The 23,350-nt window shown below is 39.6% G+C and overlaps 1 protein-coding gene across 1 annotated transcript in view; it reads left to right on the top strand.

The window, feature by feature from the left end:
• The window catches only part of LOC107726703 (fibronectin type-III domain-containing protein 3a-like), a 70,516-nt gene that overhangs the window by 33,866 nt on the left and 13,300 nt on the right, over nucleotides 1-23,350 (top strand). The window contains exon 3 of the mRNA XM_016536397.1: nucleotides 7,592-7,667. Within this exon, the coding sequence (XP_016391883.1) occupies nucleotides 7,592-7,667 (76 nt within the window). The remainder of the gene's footprint in view (nucleotides 1-7,591; nucleotides 7,668-23,350) is intronic.

The following is a 23,350-nucleotide window of genomic DNA, read 5'->3' as shown; positions in this document are numbered from 1 at the left end:
TTCCTCAACCTTTGACGTGTGCGATCAATGTTGTGATCACTTGGTTCGTCAGTGTGATTTGAACATTTAAATTTGCGTTCGCGCTGCCGCTGACCTAAAGAGAGCAGCTGTCATCTGTCATGAATGAAACAGCTTCACAGTCTTTTCAACCACACAGTATCATTATTTCTGTGTTATAAACATTCAAATCACAGAAGTACTGGGATAAAAGTTTATAGTTCAGATATAAACTGTGTACAATGTGTATGGTAGCAATTAAAATGGAATAAATCACCTTTTGAAAATAATTTGATGCTACAAATTAAGATTATCGATTACATTGTTACGCCAGTAGGTGGCGAAAAGGGGCTGTTAAAATGTAAATTTATCCAGAATCATGCAGTTCTATTTTGCATACAAACAGCTCTTAAAGAGTCCAGTTTTTATGTAGCCTGTTGATTTTTGTTCATGGTATTCAGCTCCAATAAATGGTTTGCAAAAAAAGAGACACAGGATAAATGTTTGATATCATTATTTAATCACATTGGAACCGAAACTGGGAATCGAAAATAATCGGAATCGATATAATTCAAACGATACCCAACCCTACTACTATTTATGTGCAGGGTTTCCCATACATTGACTTATTTGTGGCAACCCGCCACAATATCGGCACTGACCGCAGCAAATAGATTTTTCAAAATGCTTTGACTTCGTTGAATAAACATGAGCGCTGCATGTTTCAAAATCAAAACGAGGCACAGTAGTTTTTATATAAATGTATCTTTTTTTGAAGGAACCGATTGTCTTCAGAAAAGTTTTGTTTCATTTCATCTTTCCTACAATTCCTGATAAAGTAGCATTCATGAGCGTAGCCCTGTTTTGATTACAGCCGTTACCGGGGAAACCGCTGTTTCTGCTGCTCTTAAAGCACCTCCTGCTGGCAGAGAATGAATTTGCACTTTCAATAAGCCTGTCTTCTGTTTTATATTTACATTATATGCATATATATTTCCCCCACGGGAAGTGCCGCCACACATAGTGTAAGTCTGTGGGAAACACTGATGTGGCTACCTTTCACACCTCTCTTTCCATGCTGTCTCCTCCAGCGATAGACCAAATCACAACTGCTGTAATAGAGGTGAGGGCTGAGGTGCTTCTCCACACCAAAGAAGCTGTTACATTACCTCAACTTCATTTCCTTGTGCATCGATCATGGTATTAATAGAAGCAGCGTCGCTCTGTGAATGGAGAATAGAAAGAATGACAGATTCTTAGAGGGGGAGGGAGGATGTGCGTGAGTGTCTGTCGGTGAATGAGCGCATGTCGCTCTGTGCCCCCTTACTATTGTTGTCACCAAAGCAAAACGCTGAACAAAGGAGACGTGGATAACTTGAGGACCCCTATCCTTGTGTTTAATTACTGGATCCATGCCAGTTCAGTACTTGGCACTACCTGAAGGTGTGTTGTAAAGTCTGGACGACATCCATATTCACTCGCTTTCACACACAAACACTCGCGACAGAACAGTCACGAGTCACAGAGGGAGAGGTGAGAATTACAGACCCACGAAGGAAAGAGCAATTGTGTCCACTCGTCCGTGGCCTTCCTCCCTCGCTCCTTTTTGTTCTCCTCCTCCCCCTGGGAGCAGAACACAGGCGATTAGCTGTCCTCCTCATTGGTGGCGCGCTGCGGACATCGCCAGGGCTTATTTGTTGAAGGGGTTGCCGTGGAGACTGGCGGTGGTGGCGAGGCAGAGTTGGAGCCAGAAAGAGAGAGAAGAGGGAGAGAGTCATCCATCTACTGCAGAGAGAGCAGGAGGAGAGATTAACAAAAGAGAAAGGGAGAGCGCAAACATGGGCTTCGCTCCTGTTATCTTGTGAACGGCTTCCAGCTAGCGCACTTAAGCGAGACCTCTATCCCTTCCTCTTGCCGGGGCTTTGCTTAGGAGGGTGAAGAGTTCACACAGGCCCCCATGTGTCGAGCACACCGCCCAGTCCTTCCAATCTCATGAGCACCGGGTGAAGCCGGAGAAGGGTGGCTCGGACCCCCGGAGCACAGGGAGGGTACCAAATACCAGATACCTTAAAATATCGGCCAGCCTGTTGAAGCAGCTTTGGCTGGATGAGAGGGAGATGCGGGCTACAGTAAGTGAAGATTCAATGTTTTTTTTTTACATATGTGTGAGCAGGAGGAGAGATTAACAAAAGAGAAAGGGAGAGCGCAAACATGGGCTTCGCTCCTGTTATCTTGTGAACGGCTTCCAGCTAGCGCACTTAAGCGAGACCTCTATCCCTTCCTCTCGCCGGGGCTTTGCTTAGGAGGGTGAAGAGTTCACACAGGCCCCCATGTGTCGAGCACACCGCCCAGTCCTTCCAATCTCATGAGCACCGGGTGAAGCCGGAGAAGGGTGGCTCGGACCCCCGGAGCACAGGGAGGGTACCAAATACCAGATACCTTAAAATATCGGCCAGCCTGTTGAAGCAGCTTTGGCTGGATCAGAGGGAGATGCGGGCTACAGTAAGTGAAGATTCAATGTTTTTTTTTTTTACATATGTGTGTGTAAACACACATTGCTTTGTCTAAAACTGCATGCTGGCATAGGAAAGGGACATGGAGAATGTGTCAGTAATGCAGTATATGAGACTTGTATCAGAGAGAGCGGGGAACTAGGATAACCAGCTGTGTTGCGAGACAAAGGAGTGAGCAAGGCAGAGCAGAACGAGTAATTGTGAGCCCACACACATGAACGCAACAGCATGTAGCTGCTTGAACCTAATTCAATAAGATCTCCCTCAGCCACCCCCATCGTTGCGTGTGCTGTTGCTCATGCATCGCTCTTTTTCGCTGCGCTTGTGGCCAAGCGAGAACACACTCGTGTGTATGTGCGTGCAGCAGTCAAGGAATAGCTGGTGTGTCTCAGTGGCACTCATGAATGGGAACAGAGAGTGAGACGGAAGTACAGAGGATGGCTGTATTAGGGGAGACCCGCAGTTGGAGCCCCAAGCCGTGGGAGTTCAGGCGTTATAACTGTGACTTCCACCACAAGTCTGAGGTAAATAAATGGCACTTGCTGCCAAATTTATTTTCTTTGAGACGCACATTGTGCTTATTTTTTTAGGTTAGGCTGAGAGGCTGAAATTCATTTGTGTTTGTCTCTATTGAGTAGATAAATATTCTCTTCTGATAGACTTTTTTTCCTCATTGTTCTAAAGACTGGTGCTGTTGGCTTTTAGATAAGAATTAGGTGCACAAAAGCTGGTCACTGTTGATTTGAGGCTGGGGTTGAGGTCCTTTCGTTCAGTTCAGTTCGGTTTTTACCTCCGGAAGGACTGTCAGTTCTTAACCCTCGGTTGAGGCGAGAGCAGCATTTTCCTGTTGTTCTTGGCATGACATGTTTTTTGTGCTGTTTTTTTCTCCAGTTTTTTTTTTTCAAGAGTTAAACTCTTGAGAACACATTTATAACAACTTAAAACTGATGCTGATTTTTTTTGTCATTTTCTCTTTTTTGCTTTCAACAATGTGGTGTTGACTGTTTTTGAATGTCACTTTGACATTTTTAGGACTCCACACTTTCCCTGTGTTTATTCTACCTGTTGACTGATATCAGTGTGCCTTTGTCAGTCTCGGTATGACATTTATCATGGTTCATCCACGCCTTTGAAGTGACTCACCCCGTTCCATATCCTTTCATGAGGAAGGCACAAACATTGAGACCTTTAGCCAAAAACTAGTGAAAGCTGAACAAGGTGGCATATGTTTTAAAATCAGCCAGTCTGATGACTTCCTGCTGGAGGCTTTCAGATCAGGACCCCTGCTCTACTGAAATAGATCAGTGCTCCCGCTCGTCTCCGAGACAGATGTGTCATCAATAGTGCCTTAACAAAAGCTCAATGGAAGACTGACTCAGAGCGATTTCATGGAACAAGTGGTACTCTGATGAGCGCTGAACCTGCCTCTCCATCTTGTTTCAGACCCATGCGAGTGACGTGGGTTTGGACGTCACATCCAGTGATGTTGTCCTCTCCACTTCATCATTCATGCTTGTAATCTAATATCAGAGATTTGCATCCTGTCTCTTGAACGGTGGAGTCCTGCTTTGCCCTTCCTTGTTTTGTGGTATTGCAGAGGCCTGTCATTTAGAGAAGGATTGAGCTATTCATTTTTGTACAAAAGTTTCCTGAATTTAGTTGAATTTGTTTATTTTCACATTTAATTACTTGACAGACATATTACCAATGAGTAATTCATAGCACATATTTGGAGCTTAGTGTACATGTACATGGGATGACAACAACTAAAGCATTATTGACTAAATTGGTACATTTCTGAAGAAAATGTGAGTGGTGCTTGCCAATCAGGGCTCCAGACTAACATTTGAGGGCAGGGGCACCAGCGGCACTAAGTTCTACGGATGGTGGCGCCAGGAGCAGATTTGGTAGTGCTGGGGGTGGTGTGCGGGAGTATTAAAATATAGATCATTTAATCGTAAAATTACTATTGTTTTGCATTGATAAGTGCAGTTACTAATAATATTACATGTTCATTTCTTGTTTATTTTTCTTTTGATTTATTGTTTAAAGCACTAGCTTGAGTTAAGATGCATACAAAATGTACATTTATTAACAGTAACAGGTGCAAAATCAAATTTTTATATAGAAAATGTATATAGTCCACTCTTATTAAATGTACCATTATTCTTCTAGTATATGGAACTGACCAACTTCAGTGATTGTGTGATTTAGTAGCAAATTGAAGAAAAGTTTGTTTTTCAAGGCACTTTGTGACTTTTCTTACTTCATACACAAAAAAGTGTAAAATTCTGACAAAATCTGATTTCTTGATGATTTGATATTTTATAATAGTGATTTTATAATTTCAAAATATAGAGAAATTAAATGAAATGAATGACTAATAAGCCAATAAGTGCTCCTCTGCTGCCGTCTACTGGTTATAATTGTGATTTGATGTATTTTAAAAATTTTACACAAGTGTTTGTTTACCACAAAGTATATTTTGGCCATCCCATTAAAAATAAGATTCAAATTGAATAATTTTAGAGCTTTAAAGTGCTGGAAATAGTTGTGTGAAATGCTTGAAAGTCATTGAAAAGTGCTTGAATTTCTCTCTCAAAAGGTTGTACAAACACTGAAATGAATAATGTAATGCATTCGACTATTTCTACCACAACACAATGGTTACAGTTAGCGTTACCGCTTCTGGTTTCCTGACGAAGGCTATGTCAGTGCTGTTTATAACAGAGAATTCTGTGCAGAATTTGAATGATTCTCACTAGATCTCGCAGCAACCTTATCATTGTGCAGCGAATTCAAACGCTTCTCGCTGGATCTCACAGCGCTGTTCTGTAACAGTGTCGCGAAATCAACTTTGGCTCCCGAGTAAAGCTGTTCTGAGCTCGGGCAAGTTTGTTTACGTCGTGGTGCGAGCTGATAAACGGTCTGCGCTGCACAGCTGAAACGTAGCACGGTTAAGTTTCGCTTTCGTTTCGTTTGCCGTTTGAGGTTTCTAAAATGCAACAGAAATGGCAGCGCTTATGAATTGGACAACGCGGTGGTCGCGCCAGTGCGACCTCTCACAAAAATTAGTCGCACCGGCAGAAAAAATAGTCGCAAATTCTCTGGCAGTCTGGAGCCCTGCCAATGCAGCACTCGCTGTCATGTTACTAGAGTGTTTGCCAGCGTGCTGTTTTATAGTCAGTAAAGCCCCGTCCACACATGTAGCAAATTCCAGCAACACTAATGTCATTTATTATTATTTTATTTTATTTTTTTTAATGAGAGCTGGCAGGTTCTGGCATCACGAGCGACCTCTGGCGACCATATGTGGGCGTGTCCAGCAAATTCGAGAAAAGTTTGAGTAAAGAGCGAAGACTTTGACAGTGGAACTCACTCTTGAGTACAAGCAAGCTAGGACAGAGAAGCAAATACTATTTAATTTTTTAACCTTTAATATTTTAGCACTGATGCGTATAGGTGTGGAGATGCTTTTACTGAGCTAACTGTGGCAGCAACGTGTATCATGACTTGACAACCTCGCAATGCAAATGTAGCAGCATCGTCGTGACGTTCCACAGCATTAGAGTAAATTCACCGGAGCAAATAATCAATTTCAAGACAATTACTGTCAAATTTTAAATCACCTTCACTGAGCCATGTTCCTGTCATTATGTGCAATCTGTAGGTTTTTTGTGAGGACTATAATAAGTTTTAAGCTTAGTTATTCTGTTATTCATCTCTATCTATATACATGACTATAATAAAAGAGATGCATGGAAAACAAATGGTTGTCAGTCTTAGTGATTTTAATTCGTTCACTGATTTTGTCTGGTTAATGATATGATGCAATGAGCATTTTTGCACTGCTGCTTGAGTGCTTTTATATTAAAATAAAGAAAACTAATTCCTAGTCAAATTGGAGTAAATATTTTTTTCATCTGTGATCTCATTATCTAAAGATATGTCCAGACATGCTGTCTACCAATAACATTAAAGTGACAGCAATAGTAACAGTGGTGCTTACAGTACAGAGTCGCGACAACAAGCAATAAAGATGCTGCATGTGTATATATATACACACCTTAAGGTGTTTTGAGTGGTTGCTGGTGTGGTTGAGAGGTTACGATGTAGTTGCTTAAGTCCAAAGAGCCCAGCTCCAGGTCTCGCTATTTCTGTCTTTTAGCATTTTATTGTCAATAATATTCTCGAATGTTATGAAAGAGTTCAAAAGATTGTGAATTTGTTTTTGTGTGTTTAAATCTTCACTTTCCTTTTGGAAATAGATTTGTGCTGTTTATGAGTGGATGATATTGCTAAAACTATGAATGAAATTGGTTGTGCTGTTTCATGATTCAGCTGTGTCAGATTCAACACATGATTCCCCTGAGCCGCAGTCATTGATCAGAAAACCGAGTTTAGAGTGCCTCAAAGACAATAACAAATCAATTTTGATGACATTTCTATTGATTCTCAGATCTCGTAGGAAATAGAAACGTCCATATTTGTTCTTGTTTAAAAACAACAACAACAACAACAAAAAAGTAAAACTTTGAATTTGCACCACATTGCCGCCCACCCCATGGCTGGAATGTATGTGTGTTTATTCCTGTTTTTCCCCTTCTTTTTTCTTGGAATCTGAGCATTTTCGTCATAGCAGTAAACAATATTTCCATTTTCTGCTGCCCTCAGAAGTGGATGTGTATGTTTTCATCTATTTGCGTGTCAGTTATGTATAGCCATGAGAAAATAAGAGTAATAGAAGCATGTTTGTGCCTGGCTGAATGATGGCCATTTTTACGCTAGATATATTAGCCTGGAATAAAACTGAGCCACGTGGAGCACTGTGCTGACGTTAGATGAGGTTAAGATAAGGGCAGAAGGAAGTTTAGTCTTTAATTTTATTCACAGAGCCCTCACAGGTTGAGCCATTCAAATCACTACAGTTTATCTTTATTCAGTGTAGAGTTGTCTTTCATCCAAGCAGTTCATTTTTATACATTTTTATGAAATAAGGGAATGTGTTGAGCTAAGATTTGGAGTTGAAGTGGTCTGAATAGACTGGTTTCCTCTAACAGCATCTTTCTTGCTTTCTTCAGGTAATCTTGGTGCAGGTAAACCCAGGAGAGGCCTTCACGATCCAGCGAGATGATGGTCAGTTTCAGTGTATCACAGGTAAGCTTTTCTTATGTTTCTCTTGTATTAAGAAGGATTTCTGTGTGATTTAACCCATAATTACATTAGTCTACGAACAAGTGGCATTTAATTTTGCCAAATCACGAGTTCAGATGATTGTAATTACCACTCTGAGACTTACCCCGTAATTGACTGCAGTTAAAGTGCTGATTAATACCTGTAAATTCTTTTAATTGTTTAGAGAGATTTGAGTCTCCTTGTTCCCAGATACTTGAGGGTACCATTTTTTTTCTTTTTAAACGGTCGTAAGTAACATCCCAGTTTCCTTAAATGCCTCCTCTAAAGTGTGAACTATGGTGTAATTTTCCTCTTTAATCTAGAGTTTAGATATACATGGAATACAACTGGAATTTTCTATTTTGGTAGAGTAAAACCGGGTATGCCCTTGTAAAAATACTTTATTAGGTCCCAGTTTATGAGCCTGATAGTGATTCGGAGCATCTAGAAGTCCTTAATTTTCAAAACAAAAGTACTTGATTCAGGAAACTTGTTGCAGCATTCCTGGTTGGGTCAGTGTCCTGAATGTAAAATGAATATTTTACTGAACTACTGTGGAATCCCTCCACTGAACTCACTTTCCACACGACTACATCATGACTCCTAGCAGATCCCCTGGTCTGAATCAACACATCATCATTCACTAAAGAGAGCCATCCAGTGTTGGGTCTAATTGCCGTATGTGTTGGAAGCTCAGTCACAACAGTCAGCTAGTGTTTGGTGCGTCTCGTCAGGGTTGCAATGAGATGTCTTACACCCCCTCAGCTTGCGAAGAGCGTTTTTTTGTCTGCAGCCATTGTGTGGGATGGTGCAAACACGCTACGAACTGCCAACCTCCCTGATTGGCAGTTGCTGCAATAGGAGGAAGTGGAGCGTGACTGTAATTGAAAGATTACTGTGCCTTGGGAAGCTATTGATTATAAAAACAATAGCATCCAGCTCATTGTATGCGGTAAGCCTGATTGTTCTGCTCCTAGCTGGCTTGATTAGCTTGGCAAGGATATGAACCTGTGAAAGTAAGCAGTCGGCTGCATTGAAATGAGATTGATGTTATCATCCGGCTTTAGCATTTAACTGAAAACCCAATTGGAAAATGGTAGCCAATTGTTCTGAAAACCTAAGGGCATCATTTTTTTTCTTTTGCAGTTATGACTAGCACATTGTTAGCTCGTCACTTATCAAGGAGCGACACATAATCCAATCCATATAAAGATTACAGCAGAAATGCCACACTACTCAGAGTTTTCCACATGATTTGCGGAAACTATGGAGGCCTTTTTTTTTCGGATCTGTATTCCTCATGACAGTGTGAACAGCACAAACCACATGAAATCTGATCTTTTCAATTCCGATTTGTGCCACTTCAATATGTGGTACTAAATCCGATACAGGTCAGATGTTTTGGAATGCGTGTCATATTGGAATTCATGCTTCTTTTACATCACTCTAGATCAACATTCGTCATGATTCTGCACAGCAGATCACACTATAAATAAACGCATAATCGCTTACTTTATGTCCTCCGTGTTTACTTCCATATGACAGCGTGTTGCGCAAGTGTTGCCAACTCCACAGTTTTCCCGTGGAATTGGTCTACTTTTTCATTGTTGCCGCAGGTTGTTTTTCAACTCCGTGGGTTAAAGCAACCTCACTAACGCGGTATTTATCCGACCTGTAACGGATTTAGTACCACTGCGATTGGCCTAGTTTTGGACTAGTTTGCAGTTGAGTGGATTTTGTTGTGAAAACCTGGCAACCCTGTTCATATTGTTATTTTGCGTATGCGGATCAGTTCAGAACCATGATCTGTTCACACTGGAAATCTGATATTGGCCACATTTAAAACAACAATGTGAGCAGCTATACAAAAAAATTGGATCTGAGCAAAAATCTGAATTGAGCACTAAGGCTCGCAGTGTGAACGTAGCCAAAATCTTGTACATTTTCAAGTTAAATGCATCAAAAAAATCTTTGCATTGATTTGTAACTGGGCTTTAAGTGGACTCAAACCTCTTTTTAGTTATGGTAGTGTGTCTGTCTACACACCGATGTTTTAGGAAAATAACTTTAGATAAGTAGAAATTCTGGAATATACTGGAATGTTTGAACTTTAAAATTATGTAGATTTGGAATTTTAGGCCAATGACATTTCTTTATTAGCTGCACTACATAGCACGATGTGACTGAAGTAGAAACCCCTTAAAGTTGCGGTGAAACAGAAGCAGTGACAGATCTTTTCTTCTGAATTGTGACGTACAGTTCATAGTAACGGATTATCCAAAGACAAAAATGTTGGCCGGGACTTTGTTTAATCCATTGGTTGGATTTTGAGAGATGGCATTGCACTCAAAAATGAATGTGAGCTGTCTCACTGAAAGAAAGAAAAAATTACTTGGAAGAATTGTTCACACTACAGTCTATAAAATGCTTGAATTTATCATTACATGGCGGCAACAGGAATAGTTCTGTCATCATTCACTCGCCCTAATCTGGTTCCAAATCTGTTCTTTTGTTAAACACTAAAGACGATACTTTGAAGAATATACTGGTCACTTTTTTTTCCAACCAATTACAGCTAATTGTGACGTCGTCCATGTCCAATTTATTAACAAAATATTCTTATGAGCCAGATGTGTCGATTGCACCAGTTCGATTGATTCATTAGGATTAATGAATCAGACTGGTCCTGTTCCTGAATAAGTAGTGTGCTTCCTTCTTGCATTTTTGCATTCACTGAAATGGCATGGAAAAGTGTGAAAAGTATATAAAATTTTTGGCTTTTGTCATTTGCCGAGGGAATTGCTAAATGTTATCACTGTAATGCACAATCATTTGTGTTTTTATTCTTGATTGAACTAAAGGTTTTTTTTTTATTTTTTAAAGAAGCAAAATGTAATTGATAAGCTATAGCAGCCATAATATGCCATTCTCATCGTGTTTCAACACAGTCCTACTGTTGACACATGCCAAGGTCTTTGTGGGACAAAGAATCCATTCCCTTTCAGAAAGAGGGGCAAGAGCTAAATTTAGACGCAAGCTTCACATCTTGATGTGTTGATGAGTTGATGAGGAAGAGTAGCGTGAGGGCGAGTGGGGCTGCTGTGCACTGGTCTGTCACTGGAAGCTGTTGTCTGTCAGTGACGTGAATGGAGTGATGACTCACCGTTGCGGTAGCCGAGGGAAGAGTGTGTGTTTGTGCGTGCGTTTAACCCATAACCTTAGAGTGAGCTGGAGGTAATGCTAAAATCCACAGGATAAACCAGAGGGAACTGGTTGGTCCCTCTCTTCCTGATTTGTTTTTTGGTCCAGATGGGCGTTTGTTCTATTTCTGAATTAATTCATGTGTTTTCAGTAGCTGGAAGTACATAAATACCACACACGCACTATACAGAGCTTCATAACTGTCTGTTTAATAAGAAGCTGCAGCCTTACGATGGGAAGAGTGAACATAATTTAAGATATCTCAGACTGCCGGGGGTGGACTGTGGTTGAGAATGACATCAGAGGGGTGAAACTTGTTAACACAGCCCTTTAACATCACAGCCCTAAAGTTTCTTTGAACGTTTGCCACCCCAGATGTGGATATTGGTGTTCAGCCTGTAAATGCCATCACGTTGATTTGTGCACACTTACTTGTTTGTGTTTTTGTCTCTTGAGTACTCATGTAGGATGTTGGCCAGGAGTTTCCAGTTACTAGCTGGAAATTTACGTCTGACTAGCTGGACTTACGGAAACAGTCTTGACTTGTAATAATAGTTTTTTTCACCACCTCTTTTCTTTTCATTAAAGGGGTGGTTGACTGGGTTTTTTCTAGGCTTGATTGTGTTTATGGGGTGCAGTCTAACATGTGTTCATGCTTCGTTTTTTAAAAAACGCATTATTTTTCACGTAATTTACCTTTATTCCACACCGATCTGTCCCTTCTCTAACAAACGCCTCGATTATTTCCTGTTTTTATGAAGCCCCTCCCTCAGAAATACGCGATGGGCTGAGATTGGTCAGACCATTAGTCAACCAGTTCACTGTAAAAACTGCAGGTGTTATGATGGTCTCACTTAATGTAACTGAGCAGAGTGCTCACTAAAAACCTATTCACTCACAGGTCATCTTTTTAAGTTCATTTTTTCTCTGATATGACCTAAAGTGGTGATGTATGAGTGGGTGAGCTGTTTACTCTGTAATTAGATCATTCGTTTACACCAGTATGTCTGATTCAGGCTGATTTTACGGACTGATTGTGAGAATGAGAGACAGGTATTATTGCACTGACTGCTTAATTGGCCAGTCATAGCATATTGCGTAATATTCGTTCAGTTTTATTTTTGTACTGTCAATTATTTTCTTTTCTGAATTTTGAGGAGGCGCTTGCTCCATTGCTTCCTCATAAAACGCCCCTGGCTGAATAAACATGTTGTGTTCCATAGTGCTTCAAACTTCTTGTTCTTACAGTGGTACCATGAAGGATACAGCATCCAGATTTGAGTCTATAGTCAAAAAACATGATAAAACACTTTAGTATGTTGTGCAGAAACAGGCCGTGGTGTTCTCTCTAGGCTTTCTCTCTGTTTGTCAGCTGGCGGGGCGTCTTCTAAATCCGTTAGTCCTCTCGTGTGAGGGGTTTAAACAGTGCTGGAGAGATTTCAGCTGTTTTACAGACTGCGAGAGTTACAACACTGTCAAAGAAGCCGTGAGAGACGGAGTATGTGAGAGAATCACTGTTCTTCAGCAAGTGTGCTGCTAGCAAGTTGGTCTCGTAGTTTTTTTTCTCGCTGTCTCCGTCATAATGACTGTCATCCATTGCATTAAGGAATTATTTATTAAGCGCTTCATCATTCCTGATGCATGGTTGTAAGTGAATGTAGCCAGATGAGCAGGCTGTTGTTCATGTGCAAGGCCTTCAGATTCATTCTCTGACCAACTGCTTTCTAGTCTAATTCTATATTGAATTATAAATTGATTTCTAATCTTGAATTATGTGTTTATATTTCAGCATACTTTTAGCTTTCAATAACTTTTGAACTTTGAACATAGTCGTAGCCCTTCAGCAGAATATGAGTTCAAAACTGCTAAAGATTTCATCTGAGCTTCGACCTTCTCTTCCTCTCGTTCTCTTTCTAACCCCCAGCTATGTATCCCTCTGTACTATCAGCCCTGGTCATATCCTGTGTGTTTTAATGCATTGGATTTGAGCCACTGCCACAATTTTCATTTGCTTTATCTTTACTCATCTTAATTCAGTCTTGTTTCCTATAAGTTTCAGCACTGTGCAAAGCTTTTCTTATCCATGTCGCTGTTTAAAGGGGTGGTTGACTGGGTTTTTTCTAGGCTTGATTGTGTTTATGGGGTGCAGTCTAACATGTGTTCATGCTTCGTTTTTTAAAAAACGCATTATTTTTCACATAATTTACCTTTATTCCACACCGATCTGTCCCTTCTCTAACAAACGCCTCGATTATTTCCTGTTTTTATGAAGCCCCTCCCTCAGAAATACGCGATGGGCTGAGATTGGTCAGCTGGCTCAGTGTGTTGTGATTCGCTAAACCGCCTCTACAGCGCGTCTGAACATCCCGCCCCTCAAGCTCAGAATGTGCTTCAGTTGTATTGTAAACAATGACGTCCTCTATATTGCTTATCAATCAGAGAGAGAGAGAGAGAGAGAGATATGCAGGGCGACGTGAGGAACAGTATTAAGAACCGCTGCTTTAGAACATTGATTTTGAAACTTGTGAATCCATTAGAATCGTTAGAAGACAGAATCGCCATTCATATATGAACAGATTTTTACGTGCATCTCTAGTTTTCTCTTCCTCTTCTGTAAAGCAGCACAACATGGCCTCGCCCCCTTTGCTGCGTGTTCCCGGAGGCGGGGTTTATGTAAAATTCTGGGTTCTTGACGCCCCCTTTGCTGCCTTTTCCCGAGGGCGGGGTTTTATCTGGGTTTGTGATGTCACAAACCCAGGAAGTTACTCGTTGTAGTCCCTACCAGCCGTTTTTGTAGGCATTAAACTGCCAGAATTTTAAAAGACGATATCTCCGTTTGCATTGAACTTTCAGCGCTGCAACTTTGCAGATATTGTTTATGCTCAAACAGCAACATTACACACTAACGTTAAAAAAGTGAAATCGCAATCAACCACCCCTTTAATGTTTTCTAAGCATCAAATATGGGCAACCTGCAGCATGTCTTAAACAGTTTGCTTGCTGAAGTAACATTTGATTGTATCTCACAACAGGCATCCATCTGTTTGGCTGTTTGTTCAGATGTTCAGTAGGCTCACTCTTACAGCAGGAGCGCATTTCAGTGTACACGTGACGACATCTCACACTTTCTTTCAGGGCTCTCAGAGTACTTTACAAGAATGTTGCCTACGATTTGTTAAATGTTCATAATTGACTCCGGAGGTGTTTCTGAGTGTGGCTTTCTTACTGGTATATTGTATCGTGCATTGGAAATGCAAATCGCTCCAGGTTACCTTTATTTGACATATTATACGATGAAGCTTTAGCTAAATTGTGTAAAACGTCTTACTCTTTTATTTAAAACAACAGAGTGATTGAGAAGGTCAGGGACAGTGTGAATGCAAGTCAAGTCACCTTTATTCATATAGCACTTTATACAATACAGATTGTGGCAAAGCAGCTTTGCGGTATTACACAGGAAAATAGTGTGTTTATAATGTAGGAGGACAATAGTAAACAGTCAATTTTTCAGTTAAAGTCAGTAGTGGTCGACCGATATATCGGCAGATATTTGGCATTTTTCAAATATCGGCATTGGCCGATAAGTTTTTCTGTTTGGCCGATGTGTTCGAAGCTTTTATTTTGACGGCGTGGTGGACTTTTATTTTGACGGCGCTGAGAACGGCAGCGCCTGAGCGCACACCGCTCACATTCTCCCTCTTGTTCGCTGTCGTCGTTCAGTTCTGTCTAACATAGATAGAAGTCTGTCTAATAATCAGATAGAACTGTTAAACAAAGGAATTAAAATGTATACAAAAAAAGTATTATAACGATTGCTTTAATATTATTAGTAATATAAAGGCAAACATTATAATACTTTCTCATTTGCTGTCAGCATTCAGCAAATACACATTTATATAATTTAAACAAATCTTTGAATCACTATTGAACATTTAATTTTACAAACCTTGCAAACTTAGTCCGATCCAGTTGTGAGATCTTGTGAAATATGCATGTGTATCCTGCATGATCGCGTGTTCTTAAATATTTATTTATTTGTGAAAAATGCTTTGTCTTCTAAAGTATATGTATTATTTTTAAGTATGTTTATTTTACACAATTATTTTTAATCCATTTTCAATTGATTTCAAATTTCATAAATAAAATTATATCGGCTTTATATCAGCCATCGGCCTCCCTGCTTTCCAAGATATCGGCATCGGCAACGGCTGTCAAAAAACCCATATCGGTCGACCACTAAAAGTCAGTTCATTGTTGATTCAGTGATATCATCATCCAACTTATTTCAGTTCTCTTCAGATAGTGTCTGTGCAATCAAGCCAACAATATTGCCAGAAATTGTGTCCCTAACTAAGCAAGCCAAAGGCGACAGTGGTAAGTAACCAAAAATCCATCGGTGACAGAAATGGAGAAAAAAAACCTTTGGAGAAACCAGGCTCAGTCAGGGGGCCAGTTCTCCTCTGGCCAGAAGAAACCAGCATGGTGTGGTTTAATTCAGGCTGCAACACAAGTCAGATTGTGCAGAGGATTCGTCTGGTTCTTGTGGTCTTGTGCCGATGGCCGTCTAGTTGACAAGGTCTCTGCTGACATTCAGGGCTGTTTATTTGTCACTTAGACAAATAAATGGTTTTCTTAATTCAAGCTTTATGCATTTGCCCACTGTCATATTCATGTCATTTTCATTGCGTGCTGTAAGTAAAATGAGTGTTACCTTGGCTTTATTTGAAAAAAAAAAAAATAATCATTCCCAATACACACAAACTTCCCAGAATACGGAGTGCCTTGTTGGTTACAGTGTTTACTTCCTTTTTAATTTGATTTTTATTAAATATTTATTTATTTCTCCTCTGGCCAGAAGAAACCAGCATGGTGTGGTTTAATTCAGGCTGCAACACAAGTCAGATTGTGCAGAGGATTCGTCTGGTTCTTGTGGTCTTGTGCCGATGGCCGTCTAGTTGACAAGGTCTCTGCTGACATTCAGGGCTGTTTATTTGTCACTTAGACAAATAAATGGTTTTCTTAATTCAAGGGGTTTAGCGTGACTGGCAGCAGAATATCATGAAGACTCTTTTGGCTTGTGCCAGTAAGCAATTGTCTAACAACCACCTGGAACACAACTGCAGAGAAAGATCCTCGCACAGCACTCTAGCATTGTAGGAGTGAGTTGACTTTGCTCCCTCCACTTCTTCAACGTTTCGTCATCCTCTTCATCTCTCATCACGAGTGCTTGCTCTCCCTGTGATGCTGTTTGCAATGATCCATGTCTGGCACTTGGTGTGTGTTCCATTCCGACATTCAGATGTCAAAGTGCGGACAGTCATGTTCTGATCACATTCTCCAGGTGACATCACACACTTTACTGTTGACTCACCGTATGCTTGTGTGTCACCATAAACCTACCATTGTACTACCATCCTTTTTTGTTAATACTGTTGTTTTTGCAATGATAATATATTCATGTTCTTTGAAGAAATCATTCTTAGCTGTAGAGTAAATCGACAAATTTCACATGGAACTTTAATACTCAAGTATGAGCTTGTAGTAATAGCGACAATTTTATTATCAAACACTATAAATTATCATGATATTACAATCAGATATAATCAGTCCAGTTATGCTTTGGTAAATCATAATCATGACATAAGTCAAAATTTTGACATACTAAGTCATAATTATGAGATAAAAAGATGAAATTGACAAAATTGCAAATTATGAGATAAAAAAGCCACAATTATGAGACAGGGAGATATTTTGCCATTGTTTTGTCTATCTCGTAATTTCAATTATCATAACTGACTTTTTGTCAATTTCAACTTATGTCGATTTTGATTTGTCATAACGGCATATTTTATAATTGTGATTTAGTATGTCATCATTTTGACTTTCATGTCATTATTATGATTAGTAACTCATAATTAAAATTGTCATAATAGGTGACTTTTTGTGTAATTGTAATTATGTATGTAATTGTAATGTTGTAATAGTGACTTTCATAATTATAATAATCATGATGGTCATAATTTTGACTTTTTGTGTCATATTTATGACTTGGTATCTCATAATTAACTTTATCAGAATTATGACTTTTTATGTCATAATAATGATTTACCAAAGCATGATGTAGCGTAAATGGCCTTCCGTTGTGTACCATAGTACAGCTGCAATATTTTGTAAGGGTTGTGAGGCCAGTAAGACTATATTTTTAACAGCTAAAAATAAAATACTTCGAACAGACTATGTGGTAGAGCAGTTGTGTTTACGGTTGTGTCTGCTGTCTGATGTGTGCGTTGGCACAGACGTCCTGTCCGTGTGTTATGTTTTTTGGAAGGCATTATAGTGCATTTATGTGTGTGTGTGGGTAGGAACATTCCCTGTGAGTGGACATTTGTGTGGGTGTATTTATAAGGAGTTACTCACTCACCGGAGCAGCTCGGATTGCGACTGAATCCAGCGGTGAGCTCTCAGTACTGTGACCCGATCTATTCATCCATCCAGAGAAGCCCTTACTAATGTCACCATGTTTGGATGCACAGTGTGGCTTTATTCCATGAGCATTGAATTGTATGTAGAGCTCTTCTCTCTCCCACAAAACATAAAAAGGCAAAATCGCTCATGTGAGGCTAAACAGAACCATTGTTTGCCTATAGGTTAACGTCAAAGAACATGTTAGTCTTTGTTTCAGGTTCATTTGAGACTAAACAAAATGATAGTTTACCTTCAGGTTGGCATTAAGGAGCATGTCAGTCTGAACATGTTTTACAAACAGAGAAATTGATGCATTAGGGATGCACCCATATATAAATTGACTAGGGATGCACGATATTTGATTTTGGCCGATACCAATATATTTCCTTTTGTTTGGATTTGGAAACAACACCAAGTCTCTCCTGTGCAGAAATTACAAGCAAAAAAAAATTAATTGGTTAGTTTTTAACAAAAATAGGTTAGAACTAGGGCTGTGTGATTTGGGGGAAAATATGAAATTGCGATTTTTTTTGACGGATATTGCGATTGCGATTTTGATTTGCGATTTTTAAATTTGCAAAGTCAAGCTTCAGCTCAATATTGTCAATAATGTGTAGCACAGTATGGGTATCATTATCCTGCTGAAAAAAACAATAGAAACCATCACAGAAATTCTTATAGTTTCCATTAAACCATTACAAAATTCATTTTGGTTATGGGGCGTTATTCCAATAGGAATTACTGTTGTTCTATTGGTTGCCTGCCAGATTACATCCCACCAATAGAATCCATCAAATAGACACCATTATAGTTTCCATTAAAACCAAACAAATTCCAATTATAACCCTGAAATCCATTAAATTTGTTATTGTGTTTTGGCAGGCAAGATTATAATGGTATAACTACTTTTACAGAATTAACTTAATTACTGAATTTCACAGAAAATATTTGTTTATTTTTTATAAATAAAGAACTGTATTTCTTAAGTCAATTATTAAAGTACTACATATGTTACATAGGCTGATTTATTAATTTTAAGTATTTGGGATTTTAAGAACAAGTGGAAAATGTGCTGAATGTTTCATTTCATCCAAGTGAAATTAGCAAGCAGTTAGACTGAATTTACACTTGTTTTAAACGCGGAGCCAGGCGCGAGTCGACACAGGTTGCACGCGTGCGTCAAGCCTCATCCATACTGCCAGATGCGCTCGTGAAGACTTGCGGAGCGGAGCCGGGTGTGAGTATAAACGAACATTACGAGACAGGCTGCGTGAGTGCAGCAAGCATTAACGGCTCGTCCGTGACGCGGGATTCGCGCCGCGTGGGGCAGAGAGGAGCGAGTATGAGAAGCATTCACAGACACAGGCTGTGTGCGCATTTGGGGGGAAATATCAAATTGCGATTTTTTTGACAGATATTGCGATTGCGATTTGATTTGCGATTTTAAATTTGCAAAGTCAAGCTTCAGCTCAATATTGTCAATAATGTGCAGCACAGTATGGGTATCATTACCCTGCTGAAAAAAACAATAGAAACTATCACAGAAATTCTTATAGTTTCCATTAAACCATTACAAAATTCCTTTTTGTTTTGGGCATTATTCCAATAGGAGTTACTGTTGTTCTATTGGTTGCCATCTGCCAGATTACATCCCACCAATAGAATCCATCAAATCGACACCATTATAGTTTACATTAAAACCAAACAAATTCCCATTATAACCCTGAAATCCATTACATTTTTTATTGTGTTTTGGGAGGGGTTCTATTGTTTTTTTTTTTCAGCAGGCAAGATTATAATGGTATAACTGCTTTTACAGAATTAACTTAATTACTGAATTTCACAGAATATATTTGTTTATTTTTTATAAATAAAGAGCTGTATTTCTTAAGTCAATTATTAAAGTATTACATTGATTTATTCATTTTAAATATTTGGGATTTTAAGAGCAAGTGGAAAATGTGCTGAATGTTTCATTTCATCCAAGTGAAATTAGCAAGCAGTTAGACTGAATTTACATTCGTTTTAAACGCGGAGCCAGGCGCGAGTCGACACAGGTTGCGCGCGTGCGTCAAGCCTCATCCATACTTCCAGATGCGCTCGTGAAGACTTGCGGTGCGGAGCCGGGAGCGAGTATAAATGAGTATTACGAGACGAGACGTGAGTGCGGCAAGCATTAACGGCTCGTCCGTGACGCGGGATTCGCGCCGCGTGGGGCAGAGAGGAGCGAGTGTTTACGCAGTTGGCTAGAGCAGTGCTGATTGGGGAGAACGGAGGTGCGCTCACTAGGAAATCGCAACGTCTCAAATCGCGATTTCGATTCGATTTCGATTAATCGCACAGCCCTAGTTAGAACTTATTTGTTAGAATTAAATAAACAATAATGAAGTTTTTTTTACAGTACATTGAACCTTTGAAAATAACTATAGGCCTAAATAAACTATATATCAATCGCTGGATTTTTTTTCCCAAAAAGATGCTGTTAACCCTAACATTTTATTTTAAGATTTAACATTTGTAGATGGTCTAAAGCAAGAAGTTGTAAAAATTCTGAAAATCTTTTAGAGGTTTATAGGCCAACAGCGCCCCCTACAGATTAAATCTTCTTACCGAATGGGGGTTAGGACCTGGGGGAGGCTGTCACTGCTGCCGCCACTGCACATGCTATTTACTCTATCACACACCGAACGCTGTCATTCTGTACGTGCTTTCACAGATTAAATGCAGCGATCCAAAACAGTCAATCTAACCATCATTCAGACAAAACTTTGCTTCAAGAATGAGCCACACTGCTGACGTGATCTAATCACTAGCACACCCTGAGCACATGTGAGTTAACCTATTCCTCTTATCGGCAAGACATATCGGCATTTTTCATATCGGGCCAATGCCGATATTTACATTTAAAGCCATTATCGGCCGGTTCCGATATAAGTCCGATAATGTCATGCATCCCTAAAATTGACTGAATTTGAATTCATTCGAGTTGAAATTATTTTATGAAATTAAAAGCACCCTGGATTGATACAACACCTGAATCTACCATAGCAGAAAATGAGTAGCCTGGAACAGCGGCCAATTATAGTTAAATGGCCATTATATAAAAATATTTGACCACAGAGAATGCTGCAATTGACCAATCAGAATCAAGTACCTCAGAGAGCTGTGTAATAAAACATGTTTTTCAGAAAACAACAGACAAACACCATATTTATTCACAATGAAACCTGCAATATAGTGTTTTACGTGCTTCAGACATGTGTCAGACGTATGTAGACGCCATAATCCCACTCTGTCTCTCTCCCGCTTTCTGTTTTTTTTTTTTTAATGGTGGGTGTTTACGCAGTTGGCTAGAGCAGTGCTGATTGGGGAGAACGGAGGTGCGCTCACTAGGAAATCGCAACGTCTCAAATCGCGATTTCGATTCGATTTCGATTAATCGCACAGCCCTAGTTAGAACTTATTTGTTAGAATTAAATAAACAATAATGAAGTTTTTTTTACAGTACATTGAACCTTTGAAAATAACTATAGGCCTAAATAAACTATATATCAATCGCTGGATTTTTTTTCCCAAAAAGATGCTGTTAACCCTAACATTTTATTTTAAGATTTAACATTTGTAGATGGTCTAAAGCAAGAAGTTGTAAAAATTCTGAAAATCTTTTAGAGGTTTATAGGCCAACAGCGCCCCCTACAGATTAAATCTTCTTACCGAATGGGGGTTAGGACCTGGGGGAGGCTGTCACTGCTGCCGCCACTGCACATGCTATTTACTCTATCACACACCGAACGCTGTCATTCTGTACGTGCTTTCACAGATTAAATGCAGCGATCCAAAACAGTCAATCTAATCATCATTCAGACAAAACTTTGCTTCAAGAATGAGCCACACTGCTGACGTGATCTAATCACTAGCACACCCTGAGCACATGTGAGTTAACCTATTCCTCTTATCGGCAAGACATATCGGCATTTTTCATATCGGGCCAATGCCGATATTTACATTTAAAGCCATTATCGGCCGGTTCCGATATAAGTCCGATAATGTCATGCATCCCTAAAATTGACTGAATTTGAATTCATTCGAGTTGAAATTATTTTATGAAATTAAAAGCACCCTGGATTGATACAACACCTGAATCTACCATAGCAGAAAATGAGTAGCCTGGAACAGCGGCCAATTATAGTTAAATGGCCATTATATAAAAATATTTGACCACAGAGAATGCTGCAATTGACCAATCAGAATCAAGTACCTCAGAGAGCTGTGTAATAAAACATGTTTTTCAGAAAACAACAGACAAACACCATATTTATTCACAATGAAACCTGCAATATAGTGTTTTACGTGCTTCAGACATGTGTCAGACGTAAATCAGACAGCAAAAGATGCATGTATGATGCTTCTAATATCAGCCATATCAGGCTGATACAGCTAACTAATGCAAATAATTAAAGTTGAAACATAAGTAGCTACATACCATATTGTAATGTACATCTGAAATGAATTATTGAATTTAAAAAAACTAGGACAGGAACTTGGTTCTGTCCATCGGTTGTTGATTGGATGGTGGTAGATCTGAATGCAAGCTTTCAGTCATATGCAAGAAAGGGGCGACGTATCTGTGAACAAAATCATTGGGTTTATGTAGATTAAATGAAGTCTGGCATACGCCACCAGTGAGAAGTTGAGACTTTAAACTGGTTTTGGCCAATATTAATATGTATAATTTATGTAACAGTGGTTTTATGTGGGGTTCTACTCGGGATTCATGAATGAACCTGATACATCTATATGTGGGGTCTCTACAGAAAGATTGTAATATATTTGTTTATGAATTCGCTCTCAGTTTCTCCCGCAGACGCTTCATTCACTGAAACTGCAGACCATAGTTTTCAGAATGAATGAGTCGATGACTCATCCCACTTTGCCAAAGCCTTTAGGGATGGATGGAGAGAGGGAGAGAGAGAGATAGGATGAGAGATGGTTTGGAGAAAGATTCAAATGCTTTTTTGTTTATGTGATGATAATCCTTCAAAAAATTAGATGGGTGCAGGGTTCAACAAGCTTAATGAATATGCTTATTTTATATCCTACATGCATGTACACCTCTGCATGCCATGTTGTCTTTATGTAACTGGGGTAGTAAACACAGACTCTGTGTACTGATAAATCTGTGTGGGCTTTTGAAATTAGACAAGGGAATTATCATACCCCATTGAATACGGTCCAAGGAATGAGGAAGAAAGCATATTGTCCCAATGAGCTTGACTTCCCCCAACCTTTCTTTCTCCATCGCGTTATTCTTTGAAGCATCACAAGAGGAGACAGAGGGAGGTTAGCCAAATTGAGTTTCTTGTGTTCCATAAACATCGCTGTGGTATTTTCCTTCCTCCGTGCATGTAGACGGACGTCACTCATTCCGTCGGGGCGTGACGGTGAGCTTGTTATGCCACTGTGCAGGATGCAAATAAAATATTTAGCTTTCAAAAAAAAAGAAGAGACTCCTTGTTAAATTGCTCCATACTTCAGAGGAGGGGTGTTGGTCATTAAATTAGTATTATGTAAGCATAAGTAGTATTTTGGTAATCCTTGCTATCCATTTACTCGAACTGTGTATCACCTACCTTAAGTGATGTCGGCCAGCACTAGCAACTCTCTAATCTACGAATGGAACATTGTAGGAGCCTCTCAACCAGTGACAAAGTGTTAAAGGGGTCATATGACGTTGCTAAAAAGGACATTATGTTGTGTATTTGGTGTAATGCAATGCGTTTATGCGGTTTAAGGTTAAAAAAACACATTATTTTCCATTTTTACAAAGCTAATCGTTCTAAAAAAGCGAGGTGTGCTCTGATTGGCCAGCTATCCAGTGCGTTGTGATTGGCTGAATACCTCAAGCGTGTGACGGAAATGTTACGCCCCTTACCATTGCGTTGCGTTGCGTATCGCGCCGCGTAAACATAAAACCATGTCTGCATTTGTGATCGGAGAAA

Source organism: Sinocyclocheilus rhinocerous, unplaced genomic scaffold (genome assembly GCF_001515625.1).
Source record: "Sinocyclocheilus rhinocerous isolate Xijiao unplaced genomic scaffold, SAMN03320098_v1.1 scaffold974, whole genome shotgun sequence".
Lineage (NCBI taxonomy): Eukaryota > Metazoa > Chordata > Actinopteri > Cypriniformes > Cyprinidae > Sinocyclocheilus > Sinocyclocheilus rhinocerous.
The sequence above is the reverse complement of the archived record's forward strand: the minus strand, read 5'-3'. Positions and strand labels throughout refer to the sequence as shown.